The sequence below is a fragment of the Phodopus roborovskii genome, unplaced genomic scaffold (assembly GCF_943737965.1).
Source record: "Phodopus roborovskii unplaced genomic scaffold, PHOROB, whole genome shotgun sequence".
Taxonomy (NCBI): Eukaryota; Metazoa; Chordata; class Mammalia; order Rodentia; family Cricetidae; genus Phodopus; species Phodopus roborovskii.
Window position 1 is genome coordinate 11386940 of NW_026126448.1, and position 26352 is coordinate 11413291.

Sequence of the window (26352 nt, forward strand, 5' to 3'; positions counted from 1 at the left end):
TCTGTTTCCTTAGCCTTTCTCCCATGGGGACATGGGAAGCAGTGGTTAAAGTGTTAATTAAGAGTCTCAGGGAGGAGATGGAGCCCCACTTACATCATTCTTTGCCATGTGACTCTACCACATCCTTTTTAACGCTAGAGTAGCTTGGGTTTTCATTTTTCGACAGGGGCAGTCTTGCCATGACACAAGGGTTCCACAGGTACAATGAGATCACCATGAACTATGTGCCAAGCCAGCATAAGGCACTTGTACAGAGTAAACGTCAGGGAGGTCAGCTCTCACGCCCTCGGGCGCACTGTCCCACTCACTGGCACCTGTGGCTTTGTGAGTCCATTGACTATCTGGACCTCACCAAAAGGCTTCGTGGGTGGCTAAGAACATAGATGGAAAGGAAGCAGGCTTGTTCTCCAGTTTTTATGAAAATTAATAACATTAATAGTTCACAGACATATACATACACACACATCACTATATACATAGTCATTAAGTTATTAATTAGTCTCTGTATAAAATGTTTCTACATTAGTGTTCTGAGCTAGGCCCAGTCAGTCCTTGGCATATTCACAGTAGCAGCCCTAGGGCTTGGCCCTGTGGGCAGGCAGTGAGGAGGCTACCGAGCGGCCAGCCCTTCAGTGAGCACAGATGTCCTGGGCCGCTCACCCTCCATCCAGTCCTTGGTCCCTGTCTTGACACGGGAAGAACAGCTGTTCAGTGTGAGGACAAAAAGATCTCGTGCCTCATGCAACCTGGTGCCCCAGGTCCTTTGTGTGATGGATGCAGGTGACACGGCAGGTCCTAGAGAATGCTGGCCAGCTCTGTGGAGTCTGTATCAGAGCAACCTGAGCTGCTGGCTTCGTCTCTGCAACAGAAAAGACAGGTTAGAGGAAATAGCTTTACCCTCCTCAGCTGCCACCTGCCTTCGCAATCTTGGCCCTGGAGTCCAAGCCAGCTGTCAGTCTTGTCTACACCACAGGATGGTTTGCTCCCTCCCACTGTTGGCCCAGAAACTGCGGTTGCTGTTCCTGCTGAACCTCAGAGAGCCACTGGCTCTGGCGGGCTGACAAGGTGCCATGAGTCATTCCATTCTGCCCTATCATTTCTGGCCACGCCGGAGGGCTTGTGTGCCAGGAGGGCATCAGAGTACAGGTTGCAGCTAGAGCACAGGGCAGGGCTCAAAGCCTTATCCACAACTCCTGGCTAAACTTCAATTTTCTCCATCTGCAGGCTAGGAATCATAAGAATCTTGCTATGGGAGTGGCTGCCAGCACCAGCACTTAGGAGGAGAGCCAGGGTAGCCTTGGCTACACAACTATTTTGATACCAGCCTGCGCTAAATGAGACTCTGCGTCAAAAAAACACCTCAGCTGCCTAAGATGGGTTTGTTACAAGGTTGAGGGTGGGGAGGAGGGTAGTGTCCTGGAAGCAAACTTCTAAATACAAGCTCCTTCAGAACAGGGAGTTTGGTTTGGTTTTAGAGATAGGGTTTCTCTACAAAGCTCTGGCTGTCCTGGAACTCACTACGTAGACCAGGCTGGTCTCAAACTCACAAAGATCTACCTGCCTCTGCCTCCTAGAGTTCTGGAATTAAAGGCATGCATCACCAGGCCTGTCCACTTTCTGTTTGTCATTTGTTTTTTGTTTTGTTTTGTATTTGTTTTTCCTACCACAATGCTGGCACTCAGAAAGTGTTTGTTGCTTGTTGAGTAAATACATACAAAGGCAGTCAGTGTAGCACCTAACATGTAACTAAGAATTATCTGGATGTGTTCACCAGTGGCACAAGTTAAGAACTTAGACTGGCATGCATGCATGGGTGTGCATACACACACACACCCCTTCCCCCAACTCTCACCGTAGAGCCTGCAGAGCTTTCTTATTCTGTCGCCGCTTCTCTTCATCGATGGGATACAGCTTGAAGAGTAGCAAGCCCAGTAGAATGAGGATGATGGGAGCCATGGTCACCAGCATCTTCAGTGTAAACTTGACCTGTTCAGGCTGGGAGCACCCCTGTGTCTGGTACTCAGCAAAGCTGTGGGACCCAGTGGGCAAAGAGTGGTGAGGATGGAGTGCCTGGACCCTGCCCCTGTCCCCAGCCTTGCCCAGGACTCACAGGCCACTCACTCGAGACTGAGGGTAGAGACACCCAGGGAGACTCCAGAGGCAAACTTGGTGAAGAAGACATAGAAGGAAAAGAAGATGGGCTCTGTGCCAGGGGAATGAGGGTGCTTCAGGTGGAAGTCATCGATGACATCAGGCAGCATGGACCTACGCAGAGTGGGTAGTGGTAGCCATGAGTTACCCCTCACCTAGCCACCAGCCAGGTCCATGAAAAGAAACTACCTTCCGGGAACTTGCAGACCCACCTCATCCCAGACCCATAGAAAGACAGGAGAGGAGCCATCAGCTCACAGTCCCCGGATGGAGGGTGTTGGCTGGGGAATAAACTCAGTGAGTCCATATATACCTACCAGGGCAGTAAGAAAGCAGCTGCTACACTGACGCCAGCTGCTATGGCCACCACATAAGTGACGATTAGATTACTCTTCATGAGGGCCACCAAGATGAGAAAAGGAACTGCTGACTAGGACAGAGGATGAGGAAGATGGGTCACCTAGGAGGTTCCCATCTGCAACCCCACCACACAGAGCCAACCCAACCCGAACTCTACCCCTTGAGCCCCACTCACTGAGATCCCAACATAGACAGCTGTCTTCTTGCCAAACCGGGTTAGGAACCACTGCCAGATGGGGATGGTAAATGTGGCCGAGAGCTAGGAGTGGCAGAAAAGGGGAAGCAGGTGGGTGAATGCCCCAGAGAACCTTCCTGTCCTTCCCAGGCCCCCAAAGACCTTCCCAGGTCAGCCACTGGCAGCGAGCAAGTTGACAGGCATGTCTGATGGCTTCCCAGGGGAGCTGAGAATAAGCCATCCTCCAAATGCAAACTGCCCAGAGTTGTTAGCATCCTTGTTTCTGCTGTACCCATCCAGCCTCAAACCCTCCTTCCTCGTCCCTCCCTAAGCGATTTTGTAGGTGAGGTCCAGGGAAACCTCCTTCATCCCATCACAACTAGGGACCAGCCTGAAGGTATCCTCTGACGGTGGTTCATCAGCCAGCCATGTGCCCTGTACTCACCATGATGGCCAGGAGGAGGTTCTGGAACTCGTTTCGGAAGCCCAAGGTATAGGTACAGAACAAGGCGAAGTTGCCCTCCACCAGCTGGGAGATGGGGCAGGACAAGGAAATGAAAGGGAGAAGGTGACGTGGGGATTCCAGAGACCACTCCTTGCCCCACTCCTATTAGACCTACCCTCAGGATGAGCCTCTCAGGCCCCACTCACCATGAAAGCCAGCGAGGTGAAAAGGAACCCTGCAATCAGCTTGACATAGGGGCCATGACTCATGACCAGCCGGAGGCCCTGAAAGAAGGGCATCGACTCGGCCTGCTGGGCCTCGTAGGGCTCTAGAGATCAGAGAGCACAGTGAAGAGGGAGCAGAAGTCTGTCCCAAAGCCAGAGGACCAGGCAGAAAGGGACCACAGCTCCCCTGGGCTTCGGGCTGAACCCTCCCCTGGCACACCTCTCACCTCTCTGCTCCCGCACGCCTAGAGCCAGAATGATAGCGCAGATGACGTAGATGGAGGCAATGATGCCTGCTGCCAGCAGGTATGCATTTTGCTATGACATACAGAGACAGGGTCAGTCTGATCTCATCCCAGCAGCCCCACTCCACGATCTCAGGCCAGGCCTTTCTCCTGTGGGGGCCTCACTGTCTCCATCTGTGAACCAGGAGGGTCATCCTGGACCTGCTGTTGCTTCCCAAGGCTGGGCTAAGTCCAAGTATACAAAATGTTATACGGCCAGACTATGTAGTGTATGAGCCCACAGCCCAACTCTTCCCCCATCTCTGCCACACGCTGAGACCCTAGGAGAGTTACTCGGCCTCCCAGGCTTCACTTTCCATGTCTACAAAGTATTTATGTACATACTAATATTTACATTTACCAGATGACCACTAATTAATAAACACTAGCTATTTTACTACTTTAAGATAACTGCAAGGCACCCCATTTATTTTCCCTCCCCCAACACCCCTGTCCCACCAGGGGCCTCACCGTTTCTTTGAGGGAGGTGGTGCTCTGTGTACGATTGACAACTTCTAAGGCCCCTGCAGAGCCATTCTGATCCTGGAGACAAGGAGCATTGGCTTGGCCCACAATTTGCCCTTGGATCGCTGTGCCTATCACTGTACCAAGCACCTCCACGGTCATCCCTAGGCAGGGAAAGGGTCTTTTTGGATGTACTTCATGGCCCATAGGACTGGGGAGGCAGGTCAGATGGGAGCCACTCTTGGCTCCTGGTAAGTGGGCTCAGGGGCAGGGTGATGACATTTCAACCCACATTCATGGTCTTTCTCTGTGCAACCTTCACTTCAGTCCCTGTACCCTGCTGGGTCCCACTTGATCAACAAAGGGGTTGAGTTATTTTTAACATGCTTTCATGAATGGGATTATAATTCAATGTTTAAGTAACTGCTTATCAGACACATGGCCCTGGGGTCAGTTCCCAGTATTACAAGAGACGGGGCAGAGGGAGGAGGATTACACACACACACACACACACACACTCACAGAGGGGTTACACTGTCTCTCACACACACACACTGAAGAGTTGAGCAAAGAGCTAGGGCCCACAAAGTACAAAGTGTGGGAGGGAGGCTGGGAGCAGAGAGCTCTAGAGTCCCCCTGTGGGCAGGACTGAGAAGATGGGGGAAGGACTTACTATAGGCAGTGGCAGAGTCTCGCTCACTTTGCTCTGTGCTGATGAACATGGTGAGTGCTGAGTAGGGAACGTGGAAACACTGTCATGGAAGAGAAGAAGCTCTCGGCCAGTTAGATGTATGGAGGGACATGCAGCAGCCCCAGGGATCACCCTTGACCCTGCCCCTTGCCAAGGTACCAAGGGGAGGAGACCACACTCACCGTAACGAGTGTCTCAAAGAGGCAGTAGAAAAGCAGGTACCAAAGGAACCCATGTGACCTTTGCATCCCTAGTGGGAAGTCAGGCACGAACCAGATGAGGAAGTAGGCGATGATGGCCAGGGGAGTGGAGAAGATGATCCTAAGGAAGGGAAGGGTCTGAGAGGAGGCAGGAGAATTTCAAGAGCCCCAATCTGTTCCACAGGTGCTAATCAATGGAGAAGCAAGTTTCTGTTCTGAACCCTCCCAACCCACAGCCTCAAGGGACTGATGGCCATGCCTGAAGGACAGGCTGGGGCAAGCTCCTGGACCAAAGTCTTAGAGAGCAAGTCTCATGCCCGTCTTTCCTGGAGCAAGAGTTCCAGTGAAGGGGGAGGTCCCAATACCTGTCCTCTACCCTCCATGCTTTTCTTTCATACACGGATGGGAGAAGCCAGCTTCAGGTGGAGGAGGAGAGAGGAACCACGGAAGCAAAATGAACTCAGTCACAGAATTCTAAGGGGGGGGGGGACAAAAGTCTGGCCCACGTTCAAGTCCAACCTATCATGAGAGGTAATTCCTCAGGATGGATCAACTTCACACATTAGCATACAAAGCTGAGTACAAAGGATAATGGGAAGAGGTCTCAGGCCAGCAAGATGGCTCTGCAGCTGCCAGGCCTAACAACCTGGTATTTTTTCCTGGAACATGCACCAACTCCCACATGTTGCCACATGTATTGTGACATACTCGAGTGTATCAACACATGCTCTCACACATGCACAACAAATATTTTTTAAAAAGAGGAAGGCTGAGGTACATACACTTCTGGGATCTAATCCTGAGTCTGTCACTATAAAAACTTGGTCTTGGGCAAGTAATTTAAGTTCTCTGAGACTCGTTTCCTCATATATAAAATGGAAATAAGAAATAGTACACTGCCTACATTCAACATTTACCCAAATATTATGAAGCTCAAAGATGTGCTAGAACTATTCTGACTGTTGAAGAAAAAGACATCATTGCTCTCATAGAATTCACACTTTAGGTGGTAAACACCATAAATTACATGTTATTCAGCCCTAAAAATGAAAATCTGAACACACACTACAACACAGAACCTTGAGGGATGGCCAAGTAAAATAGAACTGTCTCTAAAAGACATGTATCATACAGTTTAACATGGGTGGGGTCACCAAATCCAGTTTCAAATTCACCGAACCCATATGGCAGAAAGAGTGAACTCCTGAAAGTTGTCCCTTGACCGCACACACAACATTTCACTCTTGAACAACAAAAAGGTTGTTGACGGGGGTTGGAGGGAGTAGGAATTATCTCTTGGTAAACTCAAAATTTTGGTTTGAAAGATGAAAAAGTATTGGAATGCACCAGGCAGTGATGGCACCTTCAATCCCAGCATTTGTGAGGCAGAGGCCAGCAGATCTCTGTGAGTTTGAGGCCAGCCTGCTCTACATAGTGAGTTCCAGGATATCGAGGGCTACAGAGAGATAGCCTGTCTTGAATAAAAAAAAAAAAAAAAAAAAAAAGGTTACAATGAGCTGGGCATGGTGGTACAGGACTGTGGTCTCCACATTCAAAAGACAGAGGCAAAAAGACCATGAGTTCAAAGTCAACCTGGCCTGCATAGTGAGATCTGATTTTTTTTTTTTTTAATGAAGGGCATGGGGGCTGGAGGGATGGCTCAGCACTTAAGAGCACTTGCTCTTGCATAAGACCTAGGTTAAATTTTCAGTACCTTACACCCTTTCTAACCAGTTTCAAGAGATCCAACATCCTCTTCTGACTTCCTCAGGTACCAGGCACAGGTATACATGTAAGCAAAATATTCATACACTAATACATATGTGTATGTGATATATATAAATATGTGCATATATGTATGTATACACACACACACACACACACACACATATGTGTATATATATATATATACACACACACACACACATATATATATATGTTTGCTTTTTGGAGTTTTTACATTGTTGATTTTTTTTGTTTTGTTTTGTTTTTTAACCTGAGACATGGTCTCTCTATGCAACCATGTAGACTAAGCTGACCTCAAATTTGGGGAATCCCTGCCTCTGCTCTCAACAGGTAGAAACAGATTGATTTCTGTGTGCTTGAGGGCAATCTGGTCTACATAACAAGTTGCAGGGCAGCCTGGGCTACATAATGAGACCCTGTCTCAAAAACAAAACAAGTAAGGGTTGAGCTGGAGGTGTTGGTACATGATTATAATCTGAGCATTAGGAGGTGGAGAATTGGGAGCTGGAGGCCAGCCTGGGCTACAGGAAACCTAGTCTTCAAAGAACAAAACCAAACAAAGATCAAGGCTATAGAACAATTGCCTGGCATATGAAAGGCTCTGCATTTGGATTCTACCACAAATAAGCCATGATAAGGCAAATTTTATACACACACACACACACACACACAGAGTTATGGTCTTTATACAGTTATAGAACATATTAAAAGGTAGAAAATGCTATGAAGAAAAATAAGCAGGTTAGAGTAGGCTAAAGCTAAAGCAGGCTAAGCAGACACAAGACTGAGGTTGCAGTTCACAGTCAGTTGAGAGGGCAGGAACTGAGGTGTGGATATGGTCAGGGAGTCTGCATTACAGACCTCTGAGGCAAGTGTGGGCCCAGGCAGGGGGCAGTCAGTGCAAAGGTCTTGGGCCAGAGTATGGATCAGCAGGCAGGGCCCACGGGCTGGAGTGCAGTGAGCAAGGGAGATGGAATTAGGAGATAATATGGAGAAAATAGAACACCTCACAGGCAAGTGTAAGGACTTCAACTCTGTGGGTTGAAGTAGGCGCCAATGTTAAATAGGTTGACAGAAAAAATGTTGAACAGTACTTGGGACATTAAAGTGTTTGCTGTGATCATATCAGGAGGGTTCAACAAGAGAAGTGGCCTTCGGGAACCACTACAGGCCTGGGCCACAAGTGGGCAATGCCTGGTAGTCAGCCTCAGGGGCAGCCTGCTGCATCCCAGCCTCTCAGGTGTCCCTGATGACAGGGTCTCACAGGTGGCCTTAGGAAGTCCTGGGACACAGAATGTCAACATCCTTGTAATTTGCAGGAGGGGCTTGAAGTAGGGGCTGCGCTGACGCTGGGAGAAGACTAGAGCTAACACTAACCAACCAGGAGAGATCCAGCCTCTTTATGGTGTCTGGACCCGAGGAGAGGCAACCTGGGCTGAACACAAGGGCCCTTCAACCTATGAGCCATCCCATGTGTGTTCTGACACATATCCAAGCACTTGTCACCCAGAAAGCAACCTAAGGGATCCCCAGGAGCTATGCTGGAGTAGCTCTCACAAGGACCAAGCAAAAATCATCAAATCTCCCTCCCACAGGGAGGCCTTGCTGGCTCTTCTTCTCCTTCCACCCCTCCACGTTGTCTCCTCAGAGAACAGGGCTCCTTCTCAGCCTTCCCCAAACACTCCATCCTCTTAGGCGGGCAGCTGAACAGGGATGCTGGCCCAGGAACCCGAGTGACTGGGAGTAACCCCAGTGCGGCAGCGCAGCAGACAGCGGCCTCCTATTGGCTGGGCCTCATGAGGCGATGTGGGAGCAGGGCCCCGCCCTCCACCAGCTGCCAGGAGGCCGGCACCGGGCCAAGTCTCACAGGCTGGCGCTAGGAACTCCCTGAACTGCTTGCCCAGGTAAAGGAGGCTCTCCTGCCCTCCCCTCCATCCCCTTGGCCATGAAGCCTGGATCAAAGGCTCCAAGCTGGGCTTTTGCCAGGGGCTGGCAGGATTGGGGTGGGTGGGGGGCCTCGTGGGAAAGGAAACTGTGGAGGTGCAGAGGCTGCTGGAAGAGCTTTGAAGGCCGGAGACCAGGTATGGGCGCCCCTGGGGCAGGAAGGCGCCCACTTAAGCTTGGATGGGCTGGAGATGAAAGGGGTACACTCCCCCACCTCCTGAAGCAGGATGTCCTGGAGGGAACCAGAGCCCCGGCTTGGCCTGTCTTGTGTGTCTCCATCACTGTCTGATCTATGGCAACTGCCTCCCCCAACCTTGCCCCACAGGCTGAGGCTGAATAGAACCAAGGGAAGAAAGAGTGCCTTCACTCATGGCATTGGAAATGATGCGTCTGCAATCCCCTTCTCAGGATTGCCCCTACCGGCTCCTGCCATTGACTGCCTTGAAGGAATGTCACATTGGGTATCAATACCTGCCAGGCTCCATTCTGAGTGGTTTACATGTTAAAATCCTCACCATACCTCCATCTCACCTAAGGTTTAGAGCTGTTAAGTAACTTGCTCAAGACAGCACAGCTGTGACTATGAAGCTGCCATTCAAACCCAGGCAGCCTTTGCACAGTTCTGAAAACCAACTTCTGCCACTATAGCACTGACCAGTGGGAGGAAGGAGGTTCCAGCTTCACCAGAGGTGGATGGACCTTGGGGGACCCTGAGGCCTAAGCTGTGGGAGGGTAACTAGCTCCGCACTTTGCCCAGGCCAAAAATGAACTGGCTAGGTGTCCCAGTGCCCATGTCTGGGGCGGGTAAGGCCTCAGGTTGATTTTCAATGCCTTTGAGCTTGTGTGTCACCCCTTCCCCCCAAGCCTCAGCCTGTGACAAGAGATAGAAGGACTGAGGGAAAGATGAACCATAAACCTGGCCCTCAGCATGTTTAAGGAGTGTCTCTACTTACCAGGGCATGAGGCGGCCCAGGCGGGTCCAGGAGGACTTGCTGATACAGAAGCCCACCAGAGGGTCAGTGAAGGCATCCCAGGCTCGGCCCACAAAAAGGATAATGGAAGCAGGGAGTGGTTCCACCTACCACAGGGAAGAGCCCAAAGAAGACGTCCTTCAACCTTTCATTCACCTCTGCAGGGTTTCCCTCACTGCCACAGCCAGGCCAGTGTGACCTGTTCCCACTGGGATCTTTACCATTTTCACTCACTTTCCCCCACTGATTTATTTAGTTGTTTTTTTGAGACAGGGTTTCTCTGTGGTTTTGGAGTCTATTTCTGAAACTAACTCTTGTAGACCAGGCTGGTCTCAAACTCACAGAGATCCGCCTGCCTCTGTCTCCTGAGTGATGGGATTAAAGGCATGTGCCAACACAGCCCAGTTCCACTCACTTTCTTGAGAATGACAATAACAGATCCAAGGGGTTAGCTCAGTGGGAGCAAGATTGCTTGCCTGGAATGGATGATTGCCTGCCTGGAATGGATGATTGCCTGCCTGGAATGGATGATTATTTGCCTGGAATGGATGAGGTATTGGGTTCAATTCCCCCACGTTGTGAAAAACAATAATGACAACAGCAGCTGGGTGTGGTGGTGCGTGCCTTTAATTCCAGCACCCAGTAGACAGAGGCAGTCAGATCTGTGTGAGTTCAAGGCCAGCCTGGTCTACATAATGAGTTCCAGGACAGTCAAGACTACATAGAGACACCCAGTCTCCAAAAGACAAAATAATAGTAATATCATTAATAATAATAATTATGATGATGGCAACAGCATTTCTCTGACAACTGTGTTATCAGAGTAGGACTGTCCAAAGCTTTTCTGGACCTTTCCTTCCCCTCTGCTACACTTAAAAACATCTCACCGAACAGAATGGACACAGAATCATTTCCTTCCTTCCATCTCACAGTTCTGAGCCCCGACCACTTAATAACAGAGGTAGTATTTGTTCCCTGGACAACCACAATGAGCCTCAGTTTCCCCATCTGTATAAGAGTTATGGGTTGTAGTATATTTTTTGAAGTCAGTCTTCATCCTTGATATGGAAATAGGAATGGATAGATGATTTCTTTCATCATCTTTTTGTTTTTAGGATTTATTTCATTATTTTAAATTATGTGATTGATTATGTGTGGGTTTTGTTTTGTGTTGGTTTGGTTTTTGAATGGATATAGGAGGCCATGGGCATTAGGTCCCCTAGACCTGGAGTTATAGGTGGTTGTGGTTGTGAGTGGCCTGGGATGGGTACTTACAACTCAGGTATTCTGGAAAAAAGTCATAAGCCCTTAACCACTGAGCAATCTCTCCAGTGACTTCCCCCACCATGACACACTGTGTGTGTGTGAGAGAGAGAGAAAGAGAGAGAGACAGACAGACAGACAAGGTCTCATTTGTAGTCCTGACTGGCCAGTGCTGGAGTTACAGAAGTGTGCCCCTATGCCTGTCCTGTAGATGTGTTTTAGAAAGAGGCCAGTCACCTCCAAACACTCTAGGTTCTAAATACAGATTTTTTTTCTGGCTTCAACCTTATCCATAAAACTTTTATTTGTTTGTTTGTTTGTTTGTTTTGAGACAGGGTCCCCAGGATAATTTTTGAAGTTGCAATCCTAAGTGCTGGGATAACAGGCATATGCTGCCCTGTCCAGTTGTCAAAACCCTGCACTGGAAAGCTGGCGGCCCTTCACAAACTGTACTCCCTACCCTACACTCACCCCACTTACTCTAACCCCATTTTATGCTCAACTGCAGGTTCCTCTTATTTATAACCCTCTGGAGACCCAGCCATGGGAACTATTTGAAACCTAGTTACTGAATGAGTCTTCTGTACTTTCTGGGGCTCAGTGTCCCACACCTGCAAATGGAAACTAATATGCTTCACTTGCCCAGGGATGCTACACAGAAAAGAGCCAGTGAGGGCACGCACCCTGGAGCCATGGTTACTTAGTCTCCCACTCTCTCATCCAGACAGGGCAGATTCTTTGGATGCCAGGCTGCTGGCCAAGGCTTCTCAAATACACACAGTAGCCCTGCTTCACCCAAACTACCCCTCCCCAGCAGAGACCCCACGTAATGGGGTCTCTAACATGCCCACACCTGCAGGTTTCCTTACCCACCACCAAGCTGACACTTCTCAGGTGAGGGTGAGTACAGTTCTTCCAAGAGCCTGGCAACATCCATTAAAACCCTGAGCCAAGCCAGCTGACTCTCTTTCAGCCAGGGACATGGTGTGCCAGTCTCTTCTAAGAACAGCGTCACCAACGGGTCCCATTCTCCCTCACAGCCGCTTAGTCCTCCAGGCTCTATTGCTTCTGCCAGGCAAGGGAGAGTTGCCAGCTATGGTTCCTGGGACAGATAGACACCCCCCCCCCAAGACACTTCCTAAAACCTTAGTTCTCATCCCCTGTGACCCTGAGTAGCAGCCAAGGAGCGTGTTCTGGTCCTGTTTTACCACAGGGGAAAACTGAGTGAACCTACCAACAGGAGCCTACCACCTCCCACCTCTGGATACTGGAGGCACCTCTGGTGCTTAGTTACTCACCTTAGCCACATCCAGCAGGTAGATCTGCAGGAAGAACCCCAGGGCACAGCCTGTCAGCTGGTATGGAGCCCCTCCAACCGCATAGCAAAGTTTGTTGCAAATGGACAATTGCTGTTTCTTCTTTGGTCCCTTCTGGGGATAAAAGGAAAGCCTGGATATGGCAACCTAGAAGGTGCCAGAGGCCAACTGGGCCAAGAGGAACAGCCCCACCTTGCCCAGTTCCCACTTAGGGAAATCCCACCTCCCCGACCCCAGTGGAAGTTGCCCTGAAACTTAGATGTATCCCCCTACCTCCTCCAGACTCCGAGGAAACCTATCCCCCTCCATCTTTAAAGATCTTCTCCCAGGCCAGGTGTGGTGTCACATGCATTTAATCCCAGCTCTTGGGAGGCAGAGCCAGGCAGGTCCCTGAGCTTTAGGCCAGCCTGATCTACAGAGAGAGTTCCTAGACAGCCAAGAATGCACAGAGAAACCCTGTCTCAAATAAACAAAACCAAACAAATATAAAAATCTCCCAGGCCTCCAGCCATTGCTCCTTTCCAAGTTACCCAGAGAGAGCGTGTAGCAGGAGTGGACCTGTTCCTGTCCCGCACTAACTGCCACAACCTGAAAATCCTCTTGCTGCCAAAGGATGCCTGAGCCCATCCCATCCCTCCCTGATGCCCTGCAGGAGCCAGGATCCACCTGCCTACTGGGTGAAGGCACCAAGGCTTCGGGAGGCCACAGCCTAGCTCATCGCAGCCACAGCTGTTTCTTCCATCTGTCTCAAAGTTCCTGGGCCCCTGTAGGCAATCTTCAGCTCCAGGCAAACCCTTGAGCAGTCCTACCCTACAGCTCCCTGACACAAAACCCTTCCAGCACCTAGGGGACCTTGGAGAGGGGTGAAAGGGCTCCAGGTGCAGGGCTCGGCCTTCTCCGGGTGGAGCACTTGGGGAGGCTGAGGTTGCCCGGGGAAAGTAGAGATTAGTCATACATGGTATCAGCATAATTGCTCACTCGCTCTTTCCAAGATCAGTTATTAAAATTAAAAGGAAAAGTTAAGCACCTCCTAAGTAGACCTATTGTCAGCGATCCCTTTCCTGGGGGCCGCTTGGTTTCATTGGGTTGTAAAATAGACCCACGGTGCTAGGACCGATGGGGGGGAGGGGGAGGGTGGGAGAGAGGGAGAGAGGGAGAGAGGGAGAGAAGGGGGGGTCGAGACTCGCAGAAGGAGAGAGGGAGAGAGAGAGAGAGGGTCGAGGCACGCAGAAGGCTGTGCATGTGAATCCTCATAGTCACACAAACGCTTTGGCACGCGGCTCCTTTAAGAGCAGAGCCCTTGTTCTTATGAATGAACTTGAGCGGCCCTTCTCAGAGTTAAAGAGTGAGAGTGGAGGGGTAAAAGATGGAGAACCATGGGGGACTCTTAGATTTTTGGGGTCTCTCCAGATCTAAGGAGAGAAACTAGCGTGGCTCAGGACAGGGGAACTTAGAGCTCTGGGGAGAGCCCCATGCCATGTAGAGTTGCCAGCGCCGATCTGGGCGCAAACCCAGTGTAGGGGTGAGCAAAGGAGCTACAGACTTTCTCCATCACTCCGCGGTCCCAGCGCACCCCTTGAACTTTCTTCTTTTCCAAGCCTCGCTTTACCCTGCCACCCTACAGTGTCCCAAGACCAGCCCTAATCCCAGAAGCCCCTGTGCCCACCTCTCGGCCTGCTCACCCCCCATCCCCTTGCCCTCCTCTCGGGACCTCACCTTCACCTGGACCGGCCGTTCACTGGCTTGGAGGATGCCGGTGGGGAGCAGCCCCGCCGCGGAACCGCTCTCGGCGCCCTCTCCTTTGGCCATGACCCGCGGGCCACGCCGTCTGGAACCGGGACGCCGAGATGCTCCTGTGTTCTGTCCGCCCGCGCTCGCCTTGGGCTCCCGGTCCTAGGCGCAGCCGCAGCGACCAGCACTGAACAAACCAAGATCGCCGGCAAGGAAAACTCCCTTGAATGCCCCCTCCGCGCCTCTTAAAGGTTCGGTCCTGAGCCTCCAGCCAATCCCTGCACGCGCCTGCCCTACTCGTCTGGCGGAGCCTCACGGCTCAGCCACGTTCTCAAAGCCGGCATTTGGCAACGCGTGCTCCTTACCACCTAAACAAGGCTGAGAAGCCCACCTGACTCGCCCGGAGAAACTGAAGCCCAAGGCTGAAAGTGACCTGCCCGAGGTCCCCCAGAGTGAGTTCTCCCTGAGTCGAGCCTGCTAGCCCATGAACCCCGATCTGCCCACTTTAAAATCTGGAGTCAGGTGGCTTATCCCCTCCCCCCAATATGAGGTCATAGGCTGCAACTTTCACTATCAATGTCCCTCTCTCAAGTCTCAAGATTGGCCATTCCTTGTTTTTGCCTTTGATATTTAGGGAATCTTTTTCAATGGGACAGAAAAATTAGTCCAGTGGCTGCCCCTTCCAACAAGGAAGCTCTCGAGGAGTCGTGGCCACAGCAGCCTTTTATGGATAGCTTCTAGCAGGCTTGACAGGATCTCATTGGGTGCTCAGGAACTCCATCTGAGGGTAGTACTATTATTATCCCCATTTTACAGCCTAGGAAAGGGGTACCACAGAAGAACAGCTGTTATGACAGGGTGTACAGGCCAGGACGGTTTTGTCCAGTTGCTAAGTCTTTGCTCATAACTCTCCTGCTCAGCCACGCAGCATAAATTACAGAAGGTTGCACTGAGTATAAGTGCTCCCAGACAGGAAGCTCCGGGAGCTACAAGACAAGACTTCAACAGCCCTCAGTGTCAAAAAAAAAGGGGGGGGGGGAATCTTTGAGAAAGAGAATACAGAGGAGTGTGGTTTTTGAAAGAAGGGAGGGCCTTCATCTAAACAGGCCAGGCATGGCTGCCAGTAAAGAACAGCCCTTTCTCCCACCTCTACCAACGTCACCCCAGGCTTCCCAGGTCCTCAGCAACCTGGGTGGAGTCCAGTTCCTCCCTCATCAGCGAAGTTACTGCTAAGATTCTCAGAGACCACTCACTCAGGACCTGCGCTTCTCCATGCTGGGGTCCTTTTTATTTTATTTTATTTTATTTTTAATTCAAATTGCAGGGAAGAGATATGGAGATGTGCCTCCCCCACGATGACCACAGCACGCTTCCTGGTTTGCCCTGGGCAGATCAATGTATAGAAAACAAGCCATCAGAAGGCAAGGGCAAGGCTCTGTGTCCCCACTGTGAGCTGTGTGTCATTGCCCTGTCCCATAAGAAAGTGGAGACGGAACTCCATGTCTCCACCGTGAGCTGTGTGACACTACCCTGTCCCATAAGAAGGCACAGGTGGGACTCCGTGTCCCCACTGCGAGCCATGTGACGCTACCCTGTCTCTCTTCCCTGCTCTTGTCTTGATTTGACTAAGGAGTCATCTCTGGTCTCTTTCAGCCCTAAATGCTTTACTCCCTTGAATCACAGCATTCCATAAATGATCTGAATCACCAGACCAGACCATGCCCTCCTTGAAAATAAAAACTATCTATCTCTTTTACTTCCACATCCCACTAACACAGTGAGTGAATGTTGAAACACCAGAGAAGCCCATTCAGAAAAGTCACAGGCACTTCCATGTACCAGCTATACAGTTGATTCTGGACATTCTGATAGCCTTCTTGTGTACAAAGTAGGTACCTACCTACTAGGGTTGCTTAGGGGACATGACAAGAAATTATACAGGAAGCATTTAACACAAGAACTCGGGAGCTGAGGCTGGGCTGGTCCCCTCCTGGCCTGATTCCAGTCTGTCAGTGCAGGAATGCAAGATTCCAGATATGGCCTGACCAAGCCAGCACAATAGGCCTATTATTTCCCCCAGTCTGGACACGACACATTGTTAATACAGCCTAAGACTGCTAGGCTTCAGAGCCTCTCTCTCCCATGATCAGTTCCCATAAGGTTGTGGTTAACTAAATCATTCAGGTCCTTTGCACCAGAGCTTGGGGGTCAAGTCAAGTTTCTTCATCATCCTCCACTTTGTGTAATGCCATCAAGCTCTTGGCAGAATAATGTCATCTTGCTTATTTCAGCCTGTAGAAACTGTTTTGAATTCCGACTCTATTGTCCACAGTTTTCTTCCACTCTAAATTCAGGTCCAGCTTGTCCTTACAATTTCAGCTCTAGTCATGTGGGTCAGGACAGAGCATGGTAACACACCACTAGAGACACTCATGTGCCATGAGCTGAGTCAGAGCAGCACCCACACAAAGTTTCCCGAGGACCACATACCCACCGTGTGTGTGTGAGCACTGTGCTAAGTGTTTCCCCTTGAACGGACCATCTAGTTCACTTCTTCCGATACTAACTAGGGTGTTTTTATCACCTCCATCCTAAAGAGAAACTGGAGACTAAAAGAAGAGAAGCCAGGGTTTGGTTTTATAAACTTGATGACAGACTTGGTTGTCATCCTTCAGGGACCTACAGTCCTGATCATGTGACTCCACTAGTCCTGTAGACATTCTCCTTTCTACCTCCTCACATCCATATCCAGCCCCACAGCCCAGGTATCTTTGCTGAAGCTCTGGAAAACTCACTGGCCCCTTCTTCACAGCCACCATCTTCTCTTGAAAGAACTTCTCCCTAGTGGGTATGCAGCTAGCCATCCAGTGGGAGGACTGTCCTTTCTGGGTCTAGCTCAGGCTCTCAGTTAAGGACAAATGAGTGTACATTCTCTGTGTTGTTCTGCATCTCTCTGCATCCACACAAAGATGCTACTGGCGTCTCCTCCAGAGAACTTCTAGGTCCCCTGACCTTTCTGGAAGTAGAGAAGTAGAGTATATACAAATGTCTCAGAGGGGATAGTAATATGGGTGCCTTAGTAGAGTACTGGTCTAGAATACATAAAGTCCCATGTTTGATTCCCAGTAACTAGCATGGGGGTGCATGCCTGTTAGCCTAGCATTTAGAAGACTAGCTAGCCTAGCCGGGGAAGGGGTGCCAGTGGGTGGTGCACACTTTTAATCCCTGCACTCAGGAAGCAGAAGTAGGTGAGTCTCTGGTCTTCAGAGAAAATTCCAGAACAGTGAGAGCTACATAGAGAAACCCTGCCTCACAAAACAAAAAAGCTGAGAGGGTAGAAAGCCATAGAGGAAAACACCAAATGTTGACATCTGGCTTCCACACATGTGCACATGAGTAAATGTACACTCTCCTTCCACGTGCATGCACACACGCATGTGGGTGCATATACATACATGTAGTGATACATTGTTTATGATTTAATAAAGGCACTGGGGATCAGAATACAAAGCCAGCCATACTAATTTTCCATAGAAGCTGGGCAGTGGTGGCACACATCTTTAATCCCAGGAGTAAGGAGACAGAGACAGATGTATCTCTGTGAGTCCAAGAACACCCTGGGCTACTCGAGAGTGGCTCAGTCTAAAAGAGAAACAGAATTCACTCCTTTAATCCCAGCACTAGAGAGGCATATAAGGACGAGGCAAAGGGTCTCATGTGAGATTCAGTTTCCAGTCACAGGGAAGACAGGATCTCCATTTCAGCCTTGGTAGAGGTAAGAACTACTGGCTGGCTGCTTTGCTTTTCTGATCTTCAAGCAAGCTTTATTAAATCATAAACAATGTATCGCCTCACATACACAATACCTACCTCACTGGGTTGGCATGAGTATATGAAGATTAAGTGGAATGCTTAAAATAGTGAGCTTGACACACTGGCTTACAATCCAGTGGTTCTCAACTCGTGGATTGTGACCCTTTTGGGGTTCACATATCAGATATCCTGAATATCAGATATTTATGTTACAGTTCATAACAGTACAAACTTACAGTTATGAAGTCACAAGAAAATAATTTTATGGTTGGGCTCACTACAACATGAGGCTCAATGTTAGGAAGGTTGGGGACCACTGCTCTAAGCACTTTATGAAGTGCTTCCTTGTTGCTGTTATTGTTGTTATCATTATTTCTATAGTGGGCAAAAACTCACCAAGTAAGACTCTTTTTGCCAAGGAGATAAAATTTGCTTGTAACTAGCTGTGCATCTTTAATCCCAGTACTGGGGAAGCAGAGGCAGGCAGATCTCTGTGAGTTTGAGGCCAGCCTGGGACAGACTGAGTTCCAGGACAGACAGGGCTATAGAAAGACTTTGTCTCAACAAGAAAAAAAATTGTTGTAAATGGTTGGGGCCTAGATTACATCTAATGACTCAGGATGGTATTTCTGACCCAGCGAGATGCTGCCAAGGCAGGTTACCAGGAGGAACGACTTGGAAGTTGGTGCTTGCATATTATTGTTGAGGAAAAGTGTTGTTGAATACTATTGCTGCCAGCTGGAGTATTTGCAATCTGTCACTCAGTAGTAAGATTGACCTATAGTCCCAACCTATCAGATCTATGACCCTGACTTCTGGAGAAAGGGTCAAGCCCATACTTGGCTCAACAACTCACTGGCCAATTTACATCATGGGTGGTGATGCTGTAGGGAATGGGTGAGTCCTGGAGCAAGGGCTTCCTGGAGTAGATGCTGGGATAGGGATGTCTCATCTTGTTTCTGATCTTGTCTCTTTTTCACCCTGTGAAGAAGAGGTGGGGCAGAATAGTAGGAAGAGAGAACTATGAAGGTCCCAAGAGAGACTCCTTCTCCTTGTAGAGGAAGTATATCCAAGGGCCCTTGAAGTCACTTGAGTCTGCTACTTACTGGAATATTGGTTAGGTAATTATGGATCAGGAGAGGCCTCAAGACTGATCCATCTGCTCTCATAAGGCTATGGATCACTCCACAGAAATACTTCCTAACCTGGATGGATGGATGGTGACTCTAACCCCCAGTTCTCGGGAAACTGAGGAACATGGAGAGTGCACAGAGATTCCGTGGCACTACTGGTACCCCTGCTTCCAACTAGTGGCAAAGGGTATTCTCATTCTGCACTCTCACAAGTTCAAGATCCCTGTCCCCAGACAAAAGAGACAGCCCACTCCCACTGCTGAGGAGATATAAAGATGAAGGAATAACAGAAGCTGGAAGATGTTACCCTTGGCTCACAAAGACACACTAAGACCATACAGTTCTGGGAAAGCAGCAGTGGTTTGGGCCAAACTACCAGGTACCCTCAGGGCTCATGAGATCAAGTAAAGAGCTCCTTGAGCAAGAGCCCAGGCAGGTAGTGTCAGAAGAGAGGGTGAGGATGAGTGCCTGAGCAACCTCTCCCTTCCTGGCTAGCCAGTACGAGGCCCTCCTCATACTCACACCATATTTCTGGAAGGAGGCCCTGCTTTACTCTGATAGCCTTGACCCATTCATAGTTGGAAGAGCCTAGATTCAGGTTAATTGGACAGGAAGGAACAGAGCTTGCCTTGTTCCCAGAGTCCTGCCCCCTCTTTGGGCTTCCTTTTTATCCATCTGAACAGATAGCTGCTTCCCATCTCTACTGTGGCATGCCAGGACCTTATGATAATGTTTGATCTCATTCATATTGATTAAAGGCAAGAAGAGATAACAGCATAGCTGGAACCTAGCCAGGTTCGCCAGGGTTCCGTCTCTGGTTACATGTGTGACTTGGGGCAGGGCACAACTTCTCTGCATCTCATGTGTATTAGTATTCAGTCATCTGTACTGGCCTGTTCTTGGGTTCTGACAGGGTACACCCTCAGCTGTACTAAGAATGTGCTGTGCACGTTCACTATGTTCCCTTTTAAAAGGACCCTGCCCATCTCCCATCCTCTCTCTTTCTCTTCCTCCCCCCCCCCACCTCTGCCCCTCTTTCCTCCTGCTGCTCCTGCCCAGGAAGCCAGTCTCCCAACTCCTCTTTCCCCTTTTTATGATCCCTTTCCCTAATAATAATAGTAATAATAAAACAAAAACAAAAAAACCAAAAACCCTCTGCTTGAATCCTGTTGCATGGCATCTTTCTGGCACTGCTTTTCTTAAATTACAACGATATATCTAATCTGTATTTACGCTTCATGTTGCTATCCTGATGATCTAGTGAGACAAGGTGTGTATTCAAAACAAACTTTACAGGTCACAACACATGATAGCTTCTTTTCTTCACCTGCTCCTGATTGTCAAGATGTGCTCGTTTGATGAATAGGTGCTGGGAGAACGTAGAACTTAGTGTACAGTGCTGTGGATGGATGGGTAGAGGAGGAACGGGAGGGAGCTGGATAGTACAAAAGGATACTTAAGGGAATCAGGGGTCCTTGTGGATGCAGTCATGAAAGTCTCCTTTGGACCAGCACAGAGCTGAACAAGGTATGGTCCATCTTGTCTTTTGAAGAGAGCATGTCTAGTTGTGGAGGGAGATACAGGCAGAATATGACCACATGATATGACTAAGGCCTGTAGAACTTTGTCTGGTGCCCAGAATTGAGAACCCCAGATTCTGTTTGAGGGACATTAAGTCTTGAAAGACTTCACGGAGGAGGTAGTGATGGAGTGCTGTAGGGTGAGGTGAGGAAGTAGGATGTGAGACCAAGGGAATGCCTGGGACACAGAGCTGATGGGTTCAGAGTGCAGGAGCAGTAAGCAGCTAGCACTGGCTAGTGTGGAAATTGGTGGTCTGTGAAGCTCCAATGGTAGGAGCTTTGCAGCTTCTTCCTACAGGCAGATGGGAGCCCTGGGAAGAGCTCTGAGCAGAAGAGTGAAGTGATTGGAGGTTTTCCCTGCAGAGTTTGGGGCCTGAGCTGGGTGATGGGAACTGCTGGGCCTTAATTGTGTGCTCAGTAACAACACTTGCTCATCGTCCTCAGACTGCCATTCCATCCTCCCAGATGAGATATGCAGCACTTCAGTCTAAGTCCATTTCTCTTTTCTTTTTTTATTAATTTATTTTTTACATTCCCAGTCCCCCTCCCTCCTCTCCTCTCTCCTCCCACTTCCTCCATTCTCCCCCTCCTCCCTCTTTTTGCCTTCTTGAGACACAGTTTCCCTGTGTAGTGCAGGAACTCGCCCTGTAGACCAGGCTGGCCTCAAACTCACAGAGATCAACCTGCTTTTGACTCCCAAGTCCTGGGACTAAAGGCATGTGCCATCACCATGCCCACCTCAGTTCTTAATAATAATCAAAGGATTAAAATTAAAATCTGAGCCAGGCATGGTGGTGCACATCTTTAATCCCAATTATTGGGAGGCAGAGGCAGGAGAATCTCTGTGATCCAACTTGGTTTATCTAGTGAGCTCCAGGCCAGTCAGGGCAACATAGTGAAACCCTGCCACAAAACAACAAAAACAACCAAATAAACAAAAAACTGGACTGGGGGTATAGCTCAATTGCTAAAGAGCTCACACATACGAATCTGAACTCAAGCTGGGCGATGGTGGCTCATGTCTTCAATCCCAGCACTTAGGAGGAAGAGGCAGGTGGATCCCTGAGTTTGAGGCCAACCTGTTCTACAGATTAAGTTCCAGGACAGCCGGAGCTACACAGAGAAACCTTGTCTTGAAAACGACAAAAAACAAAGAAATAACAACACCAAAAAAAAGAAGAAGAATTTGAATTCAGATCCCAGGCTGTGTCATGTAAAAACCTGAACATGTTCCTCTAATCCCAGTTCTGAGAAAGGAGGCTAGTGAGTCTAGCCCAACTGATGAACTCCAAGTTCAGTAAGAGACAGGTCTCAAAAGTGAAGTGGAGGATCAGTGAGGTGGTTCAGTAAGGAAAGGCACTTGTTGACAAGCCCGATGACCTGCATTCAATCCCTGGCATCCACGGGGTAGAAGGACAGAACTGACCCCCACCAGTTGTACACTGGCTTACACGCACACACAGACACACAAAAATAAATAATTGTAAAAATTAAAAGTAAGGTGGAGAATAATTGAGGAAGACACCTAGCATTGGCTTCTGGTCTCCACATGTATGTCCACACATGTGCACATGTACACACACATACAACATGCACATGCACACACAGACTTTGGGCTAAAATATATAGTTGTTGATAGAGTGCTTATCTAGTATGCCTAAAATGCTGGGTTCAGTCCCCAGGGCAGCATTATCTAGCCAGGGTGGTGCATGCCAGTAATGTCACTATTTGGGAGGTAGAGGCAGGAGCAAGAGAAGTTCAGATATATATCAAGTTTGAGACCAGTCTGGGCTACAGGAGACCTGGTCCAAAAAAACCTGTTTTATCCCCATTTGAAGCAACCTATTTTAAACATTCAATAAGTGTTGATGAGTAAGGAATAAGTTAAGTGGGGCTTGTGGCGAACCCCTATATTTTCATCCCTGGAAAGCCAGAAGCAGGAGGATCAGGAGTCCAGGGCCATCACTGGCTACACATCAGCCTCAAGGCCAGACTGGGCTACATGAGACTAAAAGTCTCCCGACCCTGCCCAAGAGAAAAGCCAGAAGAATGGTCTTCAGTGGTAGTCTTGTCTCCTGACTCTGGGCTTTCAGTCTCTGTAAGCATCTCCTAATTTCCCATGAGTGCTGAGGCCAGAGAGACACAGGACTTGCCTGAAGTTAAACAGCAGCAGCAGAAGCAGCAGCTGCAGCTGCAGCTTCCTGTCCTATCCATCAGGTTCTGAGAAGCATCCGTCCAGAAAAAGCAGTCTGCTTTGTCTGGTCTCTAAATACTCACAGTGGATTGTCCAGACCATAGAACACCTGCCTGCCCTTCTGCACCTCCCTCCCAGGAGCTCTAGCCAGGGGTTAGCTTGGCATGTGAAATTTCCTCCTTGGCTTCTATCCTTGAACTGTTTTTGACTGGTGCTAGGAAGAGTGTGGGTATCTTCTGAGCTAGGTGTAGAGTGCTAGGTTCAAATCCCATTCAAGTTGGACTCTCTTGTTTTTGTTTTTTCAAGACAGGATTTGTCCATGTAGCCATGGTTGTCCTGGAACTGGATCTGTAGAGCAGGCTAGCCTCAAACCCACAGAGATCCTCCTGCCTCTGAGTGTTGGGATTAAAGGCATGTGCCATTATGTCCAGCTTAAAGTCGGACTTGTGTGTGTGTGTGTGTGTGTGTGTGTGTGTGTGTGTGTGTGTGTGTGTGTGTTTGAGGCAGGGTTTCTCTGTGTGGCTTTGGAGCTAAAGTTAACTCTGGAGTTAAGATGGGGCCTGGCAAGCCTGGGAGTGGTGGCACATGATTTAATCTGGAGGCAGGAGCAGGTAGATCTCTGAGTTTGAGGCCAGCATGGTCTACAGAGCAAGTTCTAGGACAACCAGGGCTACACACACAGAGAAACCCTGTCCCAAAAAACAAATAAGATGGGACCTGGCCTGACCTGGACTCTAGGTCTTTGAGTGTTCTAAACTGGACTGCACTACTCTGCTATGGTTTAGCTTTGGTCTGAAGCACCAGAGCTTAGGCCTTCTGAGCCCTAGGCTTTGAGTCTCTGAGCTGGGTCTAGTCCTGGGAATGAATGAAAGTTCTGAGCCTTGGTCTTTGGCTTGGGCTGGACTTTGGGCCTAGTACAGGTGGTTTTCTGAGTTCTGTAAGCTGGGTTCCAAGCTTGAGACTTTGGACTAGGGTTGGTTTGGCTTGGGCTCTGGGTTCTGGGCTCTGGGTTATATATTAGCACTGGGATAGTTTTGAGGTCTGGTCTCTGGGTCTCATCTCTAGATGAACTTGGATGCTGGGCAGGTTCTAGACTGAGGTAGTCCACTGTGGTCTCTGAAGTGCAGCTTATGTTGGTTACAGCAGATTGTTCCCAAAGGGAGCAAGGCCTTTCATCCTGCTCATCCTCTCAGAAGCTCAGCTTTGCTCCTCCTGGAACAGTGAGGCCAAACGAAGATACTAGAGGTTCATTGAGTTGCCAGAAGGAAGAAGAAGGTAAAGGGTAGGACAAGTAGCATGTGGCGTGTCGTTGGGTGACCACAGGCCATCATCCCACCTGTTATCAGGATCCTTCCACCAAGCAGAGAATAGTGAGGAAACCTTAGTCTAATCCACAGCCTGGCTTCTTGGGGACCAGCATGAGAGAGCGGCAGTATATGCAGGGTTTAAATCTGAGTCTGGGCAGGGAGTATCCATTCCAACCCCATTCCCAGAGATGTTGCCCTTGTCCTACCCTCTAGCTGCAAGAGGGCATTAAATAGTTCACGTTTCACAAGAGGCTATTCCCAGGACATACTCATACCTGGATCACTTCTCCCGCATAACAGACTACGTGTGTGTGTGTGTGTGTGTGTGTGTGTGTGTGTGTGTGTGTTGGGATGTCCAGGCACACATGCAGATGCACACACATGAAGGTCACCTTTCACCTCATTTGAGACAGGGCCTTTCTGTTGTTCACAGTTCTGTGAAGCAGGCTAACTGGTATGAAAGTTTCAGGGCAGTTTCTTGTCTCTGCCTGCCATTTTACATATGAGCACTGGGAGGACAGACATATGTCACAGTGCCTGGCTTTCTCAAGTCCCATGCTTACATAGCAAGCCCTTTACTGCTTCTAGTAGTATTCTAAGTATTTGTTCCCTTAGCTGCCCCCTTCCTCCTTTCAGGTGCTCCAAAGCCTCCTGCCCAGTGAGATTCCCTTTGCTGGTCCTGTGGACTCCCTTCCTTCACAGTGACTTCTAGAACAAGGAATGGAAAAGGTAGCTTCAATGCTTCCCCTACAATTCCTTCAAGCACGGGGACCTGAGGCAGCCACCTTCACTGATGTGACAAAAATCAGTGCAGGGAAATGCTACCGATGAGAGATCTCAAACTGTATACGCCATCCAGGTGTAGTGATGCACACCTTTAACCTCCGCACATGAGGGGCAGAGGCCGGCAGATCTCTGTGAGTTTGAAGTTAGCCTGGTTTACACAGTGAGTTCCAGGACAGCCAGGGCTGTTTGAAACAGAGAGACCCTGTTTCAAAACAAACAAAAACACATGTCATTACTCCCTAAAGGGTTTACAACATCACCTGGTCAGTTTTTTTTCACAGCTATCTTTTTAGGTGTACATTCAGTTACTAATCTGATCGTTCCCTGTCCCAGATCTTCCTTCCAATCACAGAAAGATATCACCAGCAAAATCTCCAGTTGTCTCTGTACAGAAAACCACATTCCCCAAGACATATAGGGCAAGATCAACAGGAGAAGAAACAGTCTAAAACTTCCAAATTTGTTATTCAGCCCAGAGTCACATGGAAGCAAGATGGAGGAGTATATGGGACAGGTTGTAGCAGACAGCTTGGGGCAGGTGTGGCAGTTTTGAACTTCAAAGAGCTATCCCTTTAAAGTCTTTCTGCACATGAGAAGTGACAAACTATGCCTGCCCCTCATTGTTCAGACTTGGTCTTTTAGAACAAGTGGAGATGGCAATAAGGTGGCTAAGTGTGGCTCAAACACACACTTTGAAAGTGCTTATTCTGTACAACAGTACAGACCAAATCCATACTGAAGAAGAGGTACTTTCTGAAAGGCCTTATGATCTGGCACCTGCCTACGGAAATGCTTAGGCTCCACACATTTTCACAGCAATGTCAAAGCCTCTGCACGTGTCCTTCTGTTCTGAGTTTGTGCCACTGTGTACCATGCAACAGCAAAAGACTTGGCAGAGAGCATGGACCCATAATGGTTTATTTCAGGTGCATAGTGTTCCTATAAGAGCTTCGAAATAATTGTCTTTACCACAGACTAGGTGTAAATCACGGGTTAGGACTGGAATTCTTTGTAGTCCTTAGCACAGAAATCCACAAGTGTGGGCCTTTGGTTGTCCAAGCACATCTCTCTTCCATTTGCCTCTGTTCCATGGTCCTGGCAGCCTTGTTTATATATTCTTTAAAGCCTCAAGGCTGTGAGCTTTTGCTCTTGTTTTGTTTTTGTTCTTCCTTCTTTTCTGTCTTCCTTTTAGCATTGGGGATTGAACCAAGGCTTCACACACGCTAGGGCAGGAACCCTACAACTGACTTATATCCCAGAGCCCTCTTTCTTTAAATTACATTTATTTATTTACTGCCTTGAGGGTATACATGCCATTGCACACTAGTAGAGGTTAGATGACAACTTGTGACAGTTGGTTATTTCCTCTCCATGTGGGTTTCAGGAATTGAACTCAGCTTGACAGGCTTGGTAGCAAGTGCCTTTACTCATTGAGCCATCTCACCCTTCTTGGCCCTGTTTAACTTGTATGTATATGTGTGTGCACGCACACACACACATATTTAGATGGACACACACGTCTTCCACCTCGTTTGCAGAGTGTATTTTGTTGTTCATAGCTACATAACCAGCT

The 26352-nt window shown here is 48.9% G+C and overlaps 1 protein-coding gene across 1 annotated transcript; it reads right to left on the minus strand.

Annotated features, from left to right (window-relative positions):
- Positions 1 to 400: 400 nt before the first annotated feature.
- Mfsd2a (MFSD2 lysolipid transporter A, lysophospholipid) lies at positions 401 to 14157 on the minus strand. The gene is made up of 14 exons (XM_051188704.1): positions 13952 to 14157; positions 12218 to 12349; positions 9639 to 9763; positions 4978 to 5116; positions 4778 to 4856; positions 4111 to 4268; positions 3583 to 3673; positions 3338 to 3459; positions 3132 to 3215; positions 2687 to 2770; positions 2469 to 2581; positions 2122 to 2265; positions 1853 to 2029; positions 401 to 859 (listed from the first exon to the last, which is right to left on the minus strand). Exons 1-14 carry the CDS (start codon positions 14042 to 14044, stop codon positions 796 to 798), a joined length of 1605 nt encoding a protein of 534 aa, XP_051044661.1. The 5' UTR covers positions 14045 to 14157; the 3' UTR covers positions 401 to 795.
- Between the last annotated feature and the right edge of the window lie 12195 nt (positions 14158 to 26352).